At 40.9% G+C, this 12803-nt stretch overlaps 2 protein-coding genes across 3 annotated transcripts; both read right to left on the bottom strand.

Annotated features, from left to right (window-relative positions):
• Nucleotides 1-40: 40 nt before the first annotated feature.
• blm (BLM RecQ like helicase) lies at nt 41-8565 on the bottom strand. Of its 2 annotated transcripts, XM_084364462.1 has the most exons (22): nt 8246-8565; nt 7460-7520; nt 6766-7369; nt 6536-6662; nt 5973-6061; nt 5735-5849; nt 5010-5641; nt 4415-4591; nt 4189-4307; nt 3984-4097; nt 3795-3893; nt 3559-3707; nt 3340-3446; nt 2858-3018; nt 2527-2722; nt 1872-2062; nt 1629-1773; nt 1341-1540; nt 1033-1228; nt 821-943; nt 526-730; nt 41-418 (listed from the first exon to the last, which is right to left on the bottom strand). In XM_084364462.1, exons 1-22 carry the CDS (start codon nt 8338-8340, stop codon nt 226-228), a joined length of 4098 nt encoding a protein of 1365 aa, XP_084220588.1. In that variant the 5' UTR covers nt 8341-8565; the 3' UTR covers nt 41-225. The 2 variants fall into 2 exon arrangements, with proteins under 2 accessions (XP_084220588.1, XP_084220587.1); XM_084364461.1 differs by having other exon boundaries at nt 6766-7520.
• Nucleotides 8566-8861: 296 nt separating this feature from the next.
• Nucleotides 8862-12306, bottom strand: ctsh (cathepsin H). Its single transcript, XM_084364129.1, has 12 exons — nt 12178-12306; nt 11982-12013; nt 11665-11770; nt 11499-11569; nt 11301-11405; nt 10912-10998; nt 10750-10805; nt 10568-10649; nt 10408-10476; nt 9804-9910; nt 9291-9416; nt 8862-9202 (listed from the first exon to the last, which is right to left on the bottom strand). The coding sequence occupies exons 1-12, from the start codon at nt 12239-12241 to the stop codon at nt 9133-9135; spliced, it is 975 nt and encodes a 324-aa protein (XP_084220255.1). The 5' UTR covers nt 12242-12306; the 3' UTR covers nt 8862-9132.
• Nucleotides 12307-12803: the final 497 nt, after the last annotated feature.

Below are 12803 nucleotides of genomic sequence, written 5' to 3'. Positions count from 1 at the left end.
ACAGAAGTACAGCTAGATCAGCTGAAGCAGTAATCATGGATAAAATTTTAATTTGTCTTTATTATAAAAACTAACAAGTACATCACAAGACAGACAAGACAGAAAAACACAATCTACAGCCAATGTACAAATAATATCATCCTGTACAGAACATAAATATACAGTTACTTACATCGACTGGTTTGTAAATGTAGTGAGTAAGTGGTTTTCATCCAGGAGACGGGACTAACCCAGATGAGAATAGGTCGGCTTTAAGAAGGGTCTGTTGGTCTGAGGGGTCGGGATGGACATGAAGCCCGGTCTCCTGCCTGCTGATGCATCTCCTGCTGAGCTCCTGGACCCCCGGCCTGCAGCTTTTGATCCGCCCCTGGAGCCGGAGCCGGACGATGTCCACGATTTATTGCTGCTGTAGCCACGACTGAATCCCCAACACCACCACGGATAAAGATAGAGGAAAGGGAGGATAAGTTTCAGCTATGCAATCCCAAACTAGTTGATAAAATGTGAGACAGAGACACTACTAACCCTTTAGAGTTGTAATTTCCTTTCTTCTTCTTGGAATACTGGAAGAAAGCAGCTTTCTTTCTCTTCTGTCCCCGTCCCCGTCCCCTTCCACCTCCACCGAAGTAGGTGGAGGACTCTGTGTCATCGTCGTCATCATAATCTATCCGTGCGCGGCCTGCAGTTGTATCTATCCACCCGTCTCCACCATTGTCAGTCGGCTCTTCAGCTACAGAGACAATGTAGGATTAATACCACAATGTGCAGGATATAAAAGGAAAAATATTAAATATGCAGAATCTTCACTAAGGTCTCTTACCAGTCATCTGCCACGGAGAGTACTTATCCAGGACCTGAATGAATTCAGCTCCATACTTGTCCAGTTTGTCTTCAGTCACGCCATCAATTTGTAGCAGGACTTCAGGGTCAGGAGAAAGCGTCTCTGTTCATGTGAAATAGAAAGATTCACAAGTTATAAAAATGCTAGCTGTATCGCATGAGCTGCTGTGGCTTTTAAAAGAGTAAAATTACCAGCTATCTTCTTCAAGGTGGTGGTGGAGAAGATGTTAAAATAGTGAACGCCAAAAGCTTTCCCCAGCTGCTTGCACAGATCTGTCAGCTCCTTCAGACACTCCTGAACCTTCTCCTCTCTCTGGGTGACGTTCTTGGACACAGCAGCTTTGTGTTTCCTGATGCTAGATGCACTCTCTGTCTCGTAGAAGTCAACCTGCAATGTGACGAATACCAGTCAGTGTTTAATGCTTTGAATAATATCCAAACAATAAATCTGAGCTTTCCAACTGTTCATGCTGTACGTCAGTCAGTGTACGTCACGTTACCTGCATGTGTCCATTGAGCACGTTCATAGATTTGGGTCCAGCAGAGATGTAAGACACAGCTTGGCCGCCGTTAGTGATGTAGAGATCCTCGACCAGGACGTTGTCAAGAACCAGTTTTTTGAAGAGACGGTCAGCATTATGCCTCGAGTAAGCTCCTCCCATCCCAAACATTCCTGTCTGAACCTTGGCAGATTTAGACCCTGAGAGAAAGAAGGATTCCCCACGTTAAGACCATTCACAGGCAAGATTTATAGCTGCAAAATAGCCTTTTCAGTACATGAGCTTTACCTAAGAAGATATCCACCAGCATGTTCAGTGTCAGTCTGTTTTGCTGAGATGTCTTGCGGAAACCCCCTCCGACTTTCTCGCAGTTCTCCTGGACAAACCTCACAATCTTCTTCACATCATCGGTAACATTTCTCATCTTGTATTGCTGCACACAGGAAAATTCACAGATCAATTAGAAACCACCAGGTAGGTTTTAAGTTCGTGATGAATACAGAAAAGAAAATGATGAGAAATGATTCCTACGTTGGGTTTGGAGCAGTTGTCACAGCTGACGTCTGAGTGTTCCTTACAGAAGCTTTTGTTGAACTTCAGCTCCCCAAAGTACGCAAGTAGCTGAATTCTTCTGCACTCCATCATGTTCTCACAGAAGTGCACCATGCTGTGGAGGTTGTTGAAATGTGTTGCCTTGGCCTGTCTGTCACCTTCTCTGTCCACTGTGAGGAGAGGAAAAAAAAAACATTTGAGTCTACATGACTAATTTTTACAGTTAGACATTTGGAAAGTAACGCTGCTACCCTCACTAGTCAGCATTAGAAAGTCATTTTTTTAAAACTACATACGTACATAATTTGCACTGAAACGTCATATATTGCTTTATAAAAAAACAAGCTGTTACCAATATCAACAAAGCTGGTTACCTGTTGGGCCTAAGATTTTGGCAGCCAAAAGCCACTAAAGGTACCAGCAGATTTTAAAATGCGATTTTGTTATTGAAGAATGTGATTAACGCTTTTAAATGGCTTATACTTTAAGCCATTATACTTAATACTTTTAGTCAACTAGTAGAAGTATAAACTTAATTATGCATTAGGAACATCCCTTATAGAGAGACATACATTAATAAAAATACCAAACAAAAACTGCTCGTAAATTTCATGTGCATATTTTTGCCACGTACTGCTGATGATCCTCTTGATGCGTTGCACGTCGGCATAGGAGTAGAAGAGAATACAGTGAGAAATCTCTCCGTCTCTGCCAGCTCTCCCAGACTCCTGATAGTAACCCTCCACTGACTTTGGCAGACTGGCGTGGATCACATAGCGCACGTCAGGCTTGTCGATGCCCATGCCAAAGGCGATGGTGGCACAGATGACCTGGCAGACAAAGGAAACAGTGAAACAGGAGCAATGTTTGCTTTAAATCCTTCAAAAAGCTACAGGTCAGCAAAACATTACCTTATTTTTAATTTTCAGCTATTAGTTATCTTCATATAATATCAGCATCCTCACCTGGCAGCCGTCCTGATTGATCCACTTGGTCTGCACATATTCTCTGTCACCATCCTTCAAGCCTGCGTGATACGACAAAGCCAACAGCCCTGCTCTCTGCAGACTCTCAGCCATGGAGTCACAGTCATTACGGGACAGACAGTAAACGATGCCAGAGTCACCTGCAACATGCGGACAAGCAGGTTAATTAGAAACATTGTCCTTTTTCATCAATTACAAAGCTACATAAAAAAGCAATTTAATCATTTGACAAAAACGTTGGTTTTAAAATTACTAAGCTCAGGAAAAAGCAACATCGTTTTGGCATGAGGCAGCGAATTGAAATAGACAGAATATAATCCACCGTCCCTTCAACAGTACTCAGATATGACAGACCTCAGACTGCATTCACATACAAATTTGAGATGAGTTTTCAACACAACAGTCACGGCAGCTTTCTGAAAATAACCAGCACTACAAAAAAGCACTTCTGAATTATTTACGTGGATAGTGCTTCTTGATCCAGCTGATGCAGTCCTCGTCCACCTTTTTGGGTTTCTTGGGCAACACAGCATACTTCAGGTTTGTCCTGTTGAAGCTCATGGTGAACCTGAAAATATATTGGATGGAAAATGCACAGCTTTTAGCTGTTTGAGTTCAAAAATATTGAAACAGAACTAATTTAAAAATCAGAGTCAGAGTGACTGGGATGGAGCACGTACACCTGCGGCCGACTCATATTTAGCTGGTGGAGGATGTCTTTTTGAACACGGGGGGTGGCGGTGGCTGTCAGGGCCATCATCACCACGTTGGGGAACTTCTGACGCAGTTCATGCAACCGTTTGTAGTCTGGGCGGAAATCGTGGCCCCACTGAAAGATTTAAGGCCACAAGATTATTCACGATGGGTGTTGAAAATAATGCATATTGCAGACTGTGTATGAAGCAGAGGAACACACCTGACTGACACAATGGGCCTCATCTATGACAAACCGGGCCAGAAGGCCTCGCTCGTACAGGTTGTGCAGGGCGGAGATCAGCCTGTTACTTGCACTCACCTTGGGGAGAAGATGCATCAGTCATGAGTAAAAAAATCAGTTACAGCTAACTTGAAAACACATTTAGAGTGTACCTCACTCATTTCTCACCTTTTCAGGAGTGACATAAAGCAGTTTAATGATGGGGTCTTTCCTTGAGAGCTGCATGTAGATCCTTCCTGCTTCACTGTCACTTTTTTCACCAGACAGGCTTGTTGCAGGGATCTGAAATGTGGGACATTACAAAATAATCACTACACTTTCCGAGCATCACACATATTATATCATCATCTTCTTAGACTACAAACACACTTACATCCAGTGTAGTGAGTTTCTGGACCTGGTCTACAATGAGTGATTTGAGTGGAGAGATGACCACAGTGACTCCTGGAGCCACGCAGGCAGGCAGCTGGTAACACAGGCTCTTACCACCACCTAGAAATGCATCAGTTACAGAGAAGTGTGGACATATTGACTGCCGTTGACATCCTATATCTATTCTCACATTACCAAGACAAAGTGCTGTTTTGGTCACTACTTACCTGTGGGCATCAAAATAAACGTGTCCTCTCCCTGAAGCGCTGCATTAATTGCTTCCAATTGATTGAACCTGAACTGATGAAGACCAAAACGTTTGTGGAAGATCTTCATCATCTCCTGTGAGTAGGGGAAGCTGAACCCTCTGAAGCGATCATGGGCTGGGTTTCTGAAGGTGGGTTCTGCAACATAAAACCATAAATTATCATTTCAGATTCACACTTGCTGAGGGTTAAACACAGACTGCTCAGTATTCACACTCATTTGGGACTGAATTATAGCTAGGGCTGATTATTTTCAATAAAGTTCAATCTCCCAATTCATTTTTTCCCCCCAATAAATCGATAACTGGTCGATAAAATGTCAAAACAAGTTTTTGTTTTATCAACATTTTACAGTTGGTCATTATATTTGATTTTGTCTTTTAAATATAATCAATTTATCTATAGTATTTCATAATTTTATTTCTAAAAAAAATGTATTTTCACTACCCATCTTTTATTGCTGTCCTATTCAGCTATCTTTTTGCAGGGCTTTTCTTGGTTTACAGGGCTTTTCTTGGTTTACAGGCCCAGATTATTCCACGTTGTGCTGACTTACCTGGAGAGGTGATCTTTGAAGGTTTAGGTGCAGACACTGGTGTTGTTGGTTTCCTCTCCCACGAAGACTTGCTTGGTCCCCCCTCTTTCACCGTTGTAGTCACTGTGCTGGAGTTGTGTCGCGACACTGTTGGGGTTTTGTCAAAGTAATCTGGGATGTCCGAGTCATTTAAGTCATCGATGTCAAAGTCGTCATCGTAAAAGTCATCTGGCTCTACAGCTGAGGTTTTAGATTTGCTCTGAACGACAGTCTCTGACTTCTTGGGTGAGAAGAATAGATCCGAACCGTCCAAGTCTCCACTTGATTTCTTTGAGAAATTAAAACATGGATTTGGAGAGTCACAGATATATTCACTTTCCTCGTGTGTTGTCCTGCTATGATCACTGTGCAAAGGTTTCACATTAATAATACTGTCAGACTGATCAGAGTCATAGTCCATGGAGAAGGCCGAAGACCTCCTGATTTGAGGAGGCTTCTTGGAGTCCATGGACACAGAGTAGCTGGACGACATCAAACTAGATGTATCACAGCTAAAAGAAGCTTTTTCTTTAAAGCTGGGTTCAGAAAGCACAGTGCTATCTGGCTGCTGCATCCTCATTAAACTGCCACCACCAGTTGCAATAATCCTCTTCCTGCGTGAGAAAAGGAGATGATTGCAATCACACGGAGGTATAATTAAATATCATGAATAATAACGAAGCCATTTTCGCCTCAAATGTACACACCTTTGAGCCCTCTTCAGCAAAAGCTCATTTCCACAAGACAGACCTATTAGCTCATGTTCAGGGATGGAATCCACCAGAGCACAAATGGACTCCATGATACTCAAGAGTTGCTCATCTGTGACGTGATCAGAGGAAAGAAACAAGGTAATTAATGAACAGGGACAAAGATCTGAGTCCTAATTTGATGACTAAAATGGTCACCAGTATGGAAAATTTAGAAAAAGGACATAACACCCACTTGTTTTGTCTTTTGAGTGATGATCAGAGGGTTCATGTGGTGTTGATTGCACAGGACGGTCTTTGTTTTCAGTAGCAGCTGATTTAGATCTGTATGAGATAAAAAGAAAAGTTATATCCCGTTTCCTTTTTTAAATTCTCTTTGGACTTCAAGTCGATCAATATCCAGGTCAAAACAAGCATATGCACTTGAGAGGGCAGACATCGCTATGATACCATGGCAACATAAATGTATTAACTATAACCACTGTTCTATCAAAAGTAATGTGTATCTCACCGGTACCTTTTCTTTAGATTTGTTAATGTATTCATAGCCACAAAAAAAAACATTGCTACGTAGCTTTCTGTTCACACCTTTTGGATGAAAAGCAATAAAGCACAATTAGATATGTTAACTGTGATGATCAGCACAGCTCAAATCTGTGTCCGACTGATCACATTCTGTAGATCATAGTTAATATTGTAAATTCACTGCATCAATTTTGCTCTTTTTTAAAAAACTGTCGGACAATGTAATAGGAGAGCAATGTTTGTGGAAACACAAAATACATTTAAGGAACTGACCTCGTCTCCAATGCAGAGGAGATCTCATCAGGGATCGGAGAAGGAGGAATGCAATCAAGCTCATCTTCAGGCTCTGTGTTGTCATCAAGCTCTATGACCTTTGGGTCAATCCATGTTTTCTTATTGTCTAAAAGACAAAGAGATATAGCCTGTTCAAAGCTTTCCTGACCCATTTCTGCCATACAATGTACAAATTAAAAATACAAATGCTTCAACAAACAGCTTCTTACCTGCTGTTCCTTTAAAAGGCTCAAACTCAACATCGTTGTCCTCTTCACTATCACTGAAGACAGATTTCGGAGGAGGAAGAGGAGGAGGAGGACGTCGTCTTCTGGTGGTTTTAATTGGAGAATCCTCAAGTTCACTCTCTGCTGGGTCCTGATTCAAACTAGGTCCTGGTGAAATTGCAGCTTTGTGGACACTGTGGTCCAGTTCATCCGTTTCCATACAAGATTGTTCACTTATTGAAAGACCATTCTTTCCAGCTAATTGTGTTTTATCTCCACCAGAAGATGGCACAGGGTTGTTGCTCTTCCCAGTTTTTTCTGAACTGAATGAGTCATTTTTTGTTTTGACAGGCATTTCAAAGTCATCAAAATCATCCCAGTCGTCCAGCGGAAATCCGAGAGATGCATCCAGACTGGCTTTGCCTCGTGTATCACTAGTAAACTGGTTGTCAGATTTAGTTGAAGCTGTAGTCGCCTTAATAGCGGACACTGCTGAAGGAGTTTGGCTTGCAGCAGCACAGTCACCCGCTAGGCTGATGGAGTCCGACTTGCCTTTTGAACTGACATTGAAGAAGCTGTTGATTTTGGATTTTTGAGGTCTCTCAAGCTTGTTTGAAAATGTCAAAGGAGATTCAGTCACTAAACTGCTCTTAGGGACATTGACATTCCTGTTTGCCAAAACATTAGAGCTGATTACCTTGGTTGGGATTTCCACCTTGGTTGTACCAGATGAGGACTTCTTTTTGAAACAAAAGGCCCTGAAAAATAAACAAAAAACAAAAAGCATGAGATTTTGGAGACATAATTTGACCATTAAAAGCAAGGACATCAAGACAATTCAAACATTACTTTTGTGCTGTTTTACGTTGTATCTTCATCCCTACCACTGGAAGGCTTCGGTGCAGCACCCAATGTAAAATCAATGTGGAGCGTATCATAATTAACTAATTACTTTTCTCAGATGTAATGGTTGTAGCTAGTCCCCAGTTGATTTCTTCAGCAAGTTTTTTTTCCTGAGTTGTTAATTTGTAAACTGCTTTACCCTCTCCATTTTTTGTCAATCTCCTTGATTTCTAATTATCGGTATCGGCCCTGAAAAAGCCATATCGGTCTACCCCTAGCAGCAAACACTGCTACCATTAATTGTACAGAGACATGTTGTAATGGCTGCATTAATTACATCTTATGGGCTCTATAGTGCAGCTTTTATTGACACAGACATGTTAAACTGTCACACAGTAAACCAATATACTATAATCTATATGACCTTCACCAGGTACAACAATATAAAATGTTTTATATTACAAGAAAAACTGACTGTCTTCATAATGAATTGACACTTGTTCTATGTGTGTGTAAGTGACCCATCATCTCTGACAAAGCTAACGTGGCTAACGCAGCTAAGTGTTGACCCATTAACACAGGTGACAGCTCAAAGCTAGCTGTTAGCTCGTGTCATTTCCAAACTGTTAGCGCGACTTACCCCGTTTTGGGTTTAGCCAGAGACAGCCTGCTTTGAGCAGCATTGCTGTGCCTCGCCAGCTGCTCCTTCAAATTATTTTGTGGAAGACCAGACATTGTTGGTAAGAAGCTGAGCTAGCGGGTGTTTGCTAGCTTACAGTCCCCAGCTCAGTTCACGAAGAGGCGGCCAGTATCTTCAGCATTGCTCAAGACACGGGATAAGACAAGTTTCTGACGACTCGCACGGAGTTTGTCTCACCGCTGGGTCGTATTTCATTAAAGTTCATTAAACTTCTACGGTCTAAACTACTAGTTGTTACCAGTAAGCTTACTCTCCCCTCAGTCCCCTGTGAGGTACACAGACAACAGATTTAGCGCCCAGTTAACAAACTGCCTCCTTATTGGCTGAGGATGAGGAGGAAGGAGGATTCTGGGAAATGTGGTTTTATGATGACATACACTGCCTGCACCTCTGTAATCGAAGAAATAAACATAATTCAGTTTACCCTAATCCCTGTCATGATAAATTCAGTGTACTATTAATGCAAGTAAAGTTTTAATCATTATTACTAGTATAGCCGTCATATTTGGGCATCTTGCAGACAGCTGCAGTAAACTGTAATGAAAGACTCAAAAAACAGATTTTATAGATTTTATTTGTGAATGTAACTACAATGAATCGAACCATTGCTGTTTCAGTGATCATTCAGATGTACTGATTTATCTAGATATGACTATGATCCAGCCAATCATAGTGCTTATTCCATTGTGCAAAATCTCACTGGACATGAAGGCACAGTAGGATACTGATTATATAAAAATCACCTTGCATAATAATAAAAAAGTCCCAAAAATAGTTTGAGTTGTGTTCCCTTTTCCTCCCTTTCGTAGTGTGCAGTCATGCAGAAATCACACCTCCGGGAAAGACGAGCAGGCAGCGAGTCCACACATGTTCTTCCCGCGTTCAATGAGGAAGTATCTGTAAGAGGAGAGCATTGTTATTATCTTTCTCTAGTTAATATACAATTGGTAATATTTTCCAGGATGTGATTAAACAGAAGAATTACCCATTAATCCCCCAGCCGGTTCCCCATGAGTTCTTCACTATCCAGTAAGGGGAGCCGTTCTCCTCTCCATACCCGACCGCTAACACAGCATGGTTCACCTTGTCTGTGGTTTTGTGGCAATGAGTGCTGAAAGGAGGAAGAGATGGAAGTTAAATCTAGCTATAAACACATGACTGCTTGATAAGGAAAGAGGAACTAAACCACTTTCAATCCACCAAGTTTACTGGCACAAACAGCCTGTGAATGTGTGCTTTAAAGGCACAGTGCACAGAAAAAACATGCTTTTAAAAAGCTAAACAATGATGTGATTTCCTAAACCTAAACCTATTATTAACCTGAAACATTGTGTATATCTGCTAAAATGCAATGTACCTTTGTATATGTTGTGTTAAGCACCACCACAGTCATGCTTATTTATCATAATATAATGTAAGTATAAAAAAGCATAAAAAGCGACAGAGAAATACATTTTCAAGAGCAATACATGACAATATTTCCGTGAGCTCTCCTCACCTGGTGTACACGCCCTCGCTGTATTGCATGAAGTCATCGGTCACCTCAAAGGCGAAACTGACTGGATTGCGTGTGGCGACCGCATCCTGCATCTCCTTCTCATTGTACTGTAACAGACATACTTCATCACTCACATCACTCAATAAAGACACAGATCCTCTTTCTTTTTTTTCGTTTCCTCCAGGGTATTATAGAGGTTATAGAGGTTCTTGTGTTGTAAAAGGTCTTGAAAGTTAAAAAAGCCCCAAAGTCTGCACAAACACAAGCTCCTCTCGCCCAAGAAAACACTGCTTAAATTGCATAATTTATTCCTAGTTTGGCACGTAAGAATTGATTTAGCACAGCCACTCTGTTGTTGTTGGTGGTGCTGGCTCAGGCGTGTGTGATCTGACCAATCAGAGCAGACTGGGTATTCAGCAGCAGGGGCCTTAAAGAGACAGGAGGGGAATACAGTGCAGCAGCACTGGACAGTATGAGAAAACTGGTGTGTTTTTGGAGCATTAAAGCAGGTAAACATATTCTAGTAATAACCCAAAATTAAATGATCAACCAGAAAATGAGCATAATGTGTCTCCTTTTAAGAAAGGCCGTCAATTTCACTCACCGCCGTTATGTTCACCACGCTCTTCACAAAGGCAGCTGCCTTCTCTGGTTTATACACACAAGTATCTTCCTGTTTTAATTTAAAAGAAAGTAAAAAATCAAAGACCATCAAATGTGTCATTTCAAAGTCATTTTAGTAGGATGGCAAACTATTTATTTACATAAGCTGTGTATGGGTAGTCCTCCTCTGTCATCAGTCCCTTGTTGTACATGATGTATTCGAAAGCTTGACTGGGAAGGCCGCTGGACGACAAATTAAGATGTTGTTATAAAAACAGTGATGCACACAGTTGCGGGGAAATTATCAAAAGAAGAGGGAACTACATATACGTTTGGTTCTCACCCGTCACATCCATGGTTCTTGAAGTCCCCGGCGCAGTCTACAAGCTGTTGTTCTGACTAAGTAATATAAAAAATAGTTAAAGATTACAGCAAATGACAAAGGAACTGTATTTTGTCATACATGATCAGCAGTTTCGATAGAGAAGTGAAAGAGGAAACTCACCAGCAGCAAAAGCTTCCCTTTGTTGATGGCGGTGACCGACTCCAAACAGCCGGTTGTGGAAAAAGTCCAGCAGCTACCACAACCTCCCTTCAATGCAAAAACAAAAAGGCGTTGTGTGAGTATTTTGGCAGATAAAATGCAAAGAGAGGTTGTAGGTGAAGAGGTGAATGCACAGCAAAAATTCCAGGATCTGATTATAAATGTTTTTCTATAATTCCTCCCTTTGGAAGCTGAAAAACAACCTTTATCTTAACTTTAAGTGTTTATCAAGAGACCATTTTCACCTAAAATGTTCTGACATGTCGGAGTGTAAAACGCCCAGTTGTAAATAGTAAAAATAATGATAAAATATGTGTGTTAATGTGGATGTTTGTGCAGTTAAACTTCACCTGATTCTTCACAGGCGACACATAATTGCCTTTCTTTCTCCAGTCGATGGAGTCTGGATTTGGTCCGTTGCTCCTGAGGTAGTTCCCCTTGGTGGCAGAGCAGTTCTGGAAAAGGCAGTCTGTTAAAAACTACCCTCACTGTCAAAAAAAAAACATGTCTAACAACTACATAACCACTTCCTGTATGGATGGCATTACCTGTGGCTCAGACCAGAGGAAAGACTTTTTAAATTCAGCGAACGTCATGTCTGAAAACTGGTTCAGCCCCACTGCAGGAAGACATGAAACCAGACTCAACACATTGTACTCTGTAAAACATATTAAAAATAAAAGATGAATAAATGAAACATCAAGCTGATCCTACTCGTGAAAGAGTGATTCCCTGCATTGTGTTTGTCGACCCTCCTCTTGTTCTCAGTGAAAATCTGGAGTCTCTCACTGTACTCCTGTATGCTGTAGGCTCTGTTGTGCTGTAGAGGATAGAGACAGCTGTTAACTTTATTTTTCATTAAGTATGGGTATACATGGGGTGTGATCAGTTTATAATGTTGTGATCTTGTGAGCATCACAATTCAGAAACATTAAGCAACAAACAAACACTGTTTTTTCATTTGCATGCAACTTCCTCATAACCACACACTGTACATGTGTTACACAACATGTATTATAGACTCAACCTACCTGTGACATCCATGTTTTGAAGTTAAACTCGTCTGAAAACAATTCAAGTGGTCAAAAGAATGTGAAAAACAGAGAATTATATAATAAATGATCTGACGCTATGACAGAATATGAAAGTGAAAGTTAACACTAACAATGAAACTGCAAAAAGTACAGAAGTGTGGCTCTGAAGCACGGACGGATTGCACAAGTTTACCTTGTTCACGCAGGTATAAAGCTGAAGCTGCTGACACGAGAGCAACTAAAAGCAAAGCCTTCATGATGGTCACTCGTCAAAGCTTCAGGTGCTGTGATCCAGAGGCGAGGTGAGAGTGAAGTGAAGCAGATCAAGTCACGCCTGTAAAATTCCCCTGCAGCTAAAAAAAAAAAAAAAAGTACATGAGTGAATGAACCAATCAGTGTCAAGCATAATATCCATGTGCAAAATGTTTTAGTCGTCGGTTGTTTTGAGATCACATGAGATGTGAAATGAAAAATTAAAAGAGACTTCCTCAAAACTCTCTCTTCGTTGATTCAAAGGTGCTGATACTCAAACTGCACACAACTTACAGCAGGCCAGGGGTCATTTGATTCTCATAATGACTCTGCAAAATGTGCACAAAATATACAAATCCTTAATTAATCCAGTTTACTGACAAGTCTCTCTATGAATAAATCCCTAAAAGTCATACTACTAAACCCTACATCACTAAAACATAATAATAAAAATAAAAAATGCACTTTTTATTATACATTTTAATATTTTGACAGAGGAACAAAGGCTATGTTTGAGTAATATAATAATGTTTTGGTTTGGAGGATAAGCACCAGTGTCCTATCAGT

This window comes from Pagrus pagrus (assembly GCF_965226575.1).
Source record: "Pagrus pagrus genome assembly, chromosome: 10".
NCBI classification, from domain to species: Eukaryota; Metazoa; Chordata; class Actinopteri; order Spariformes; family Sparidae; genus Pagrus; species Pagrus pagrus.
The sequence above is the reverse complement of the archived record's forward strand: the minus strand, read 5'-3'. Positions and strand labels throughout refer to the sequence as shown.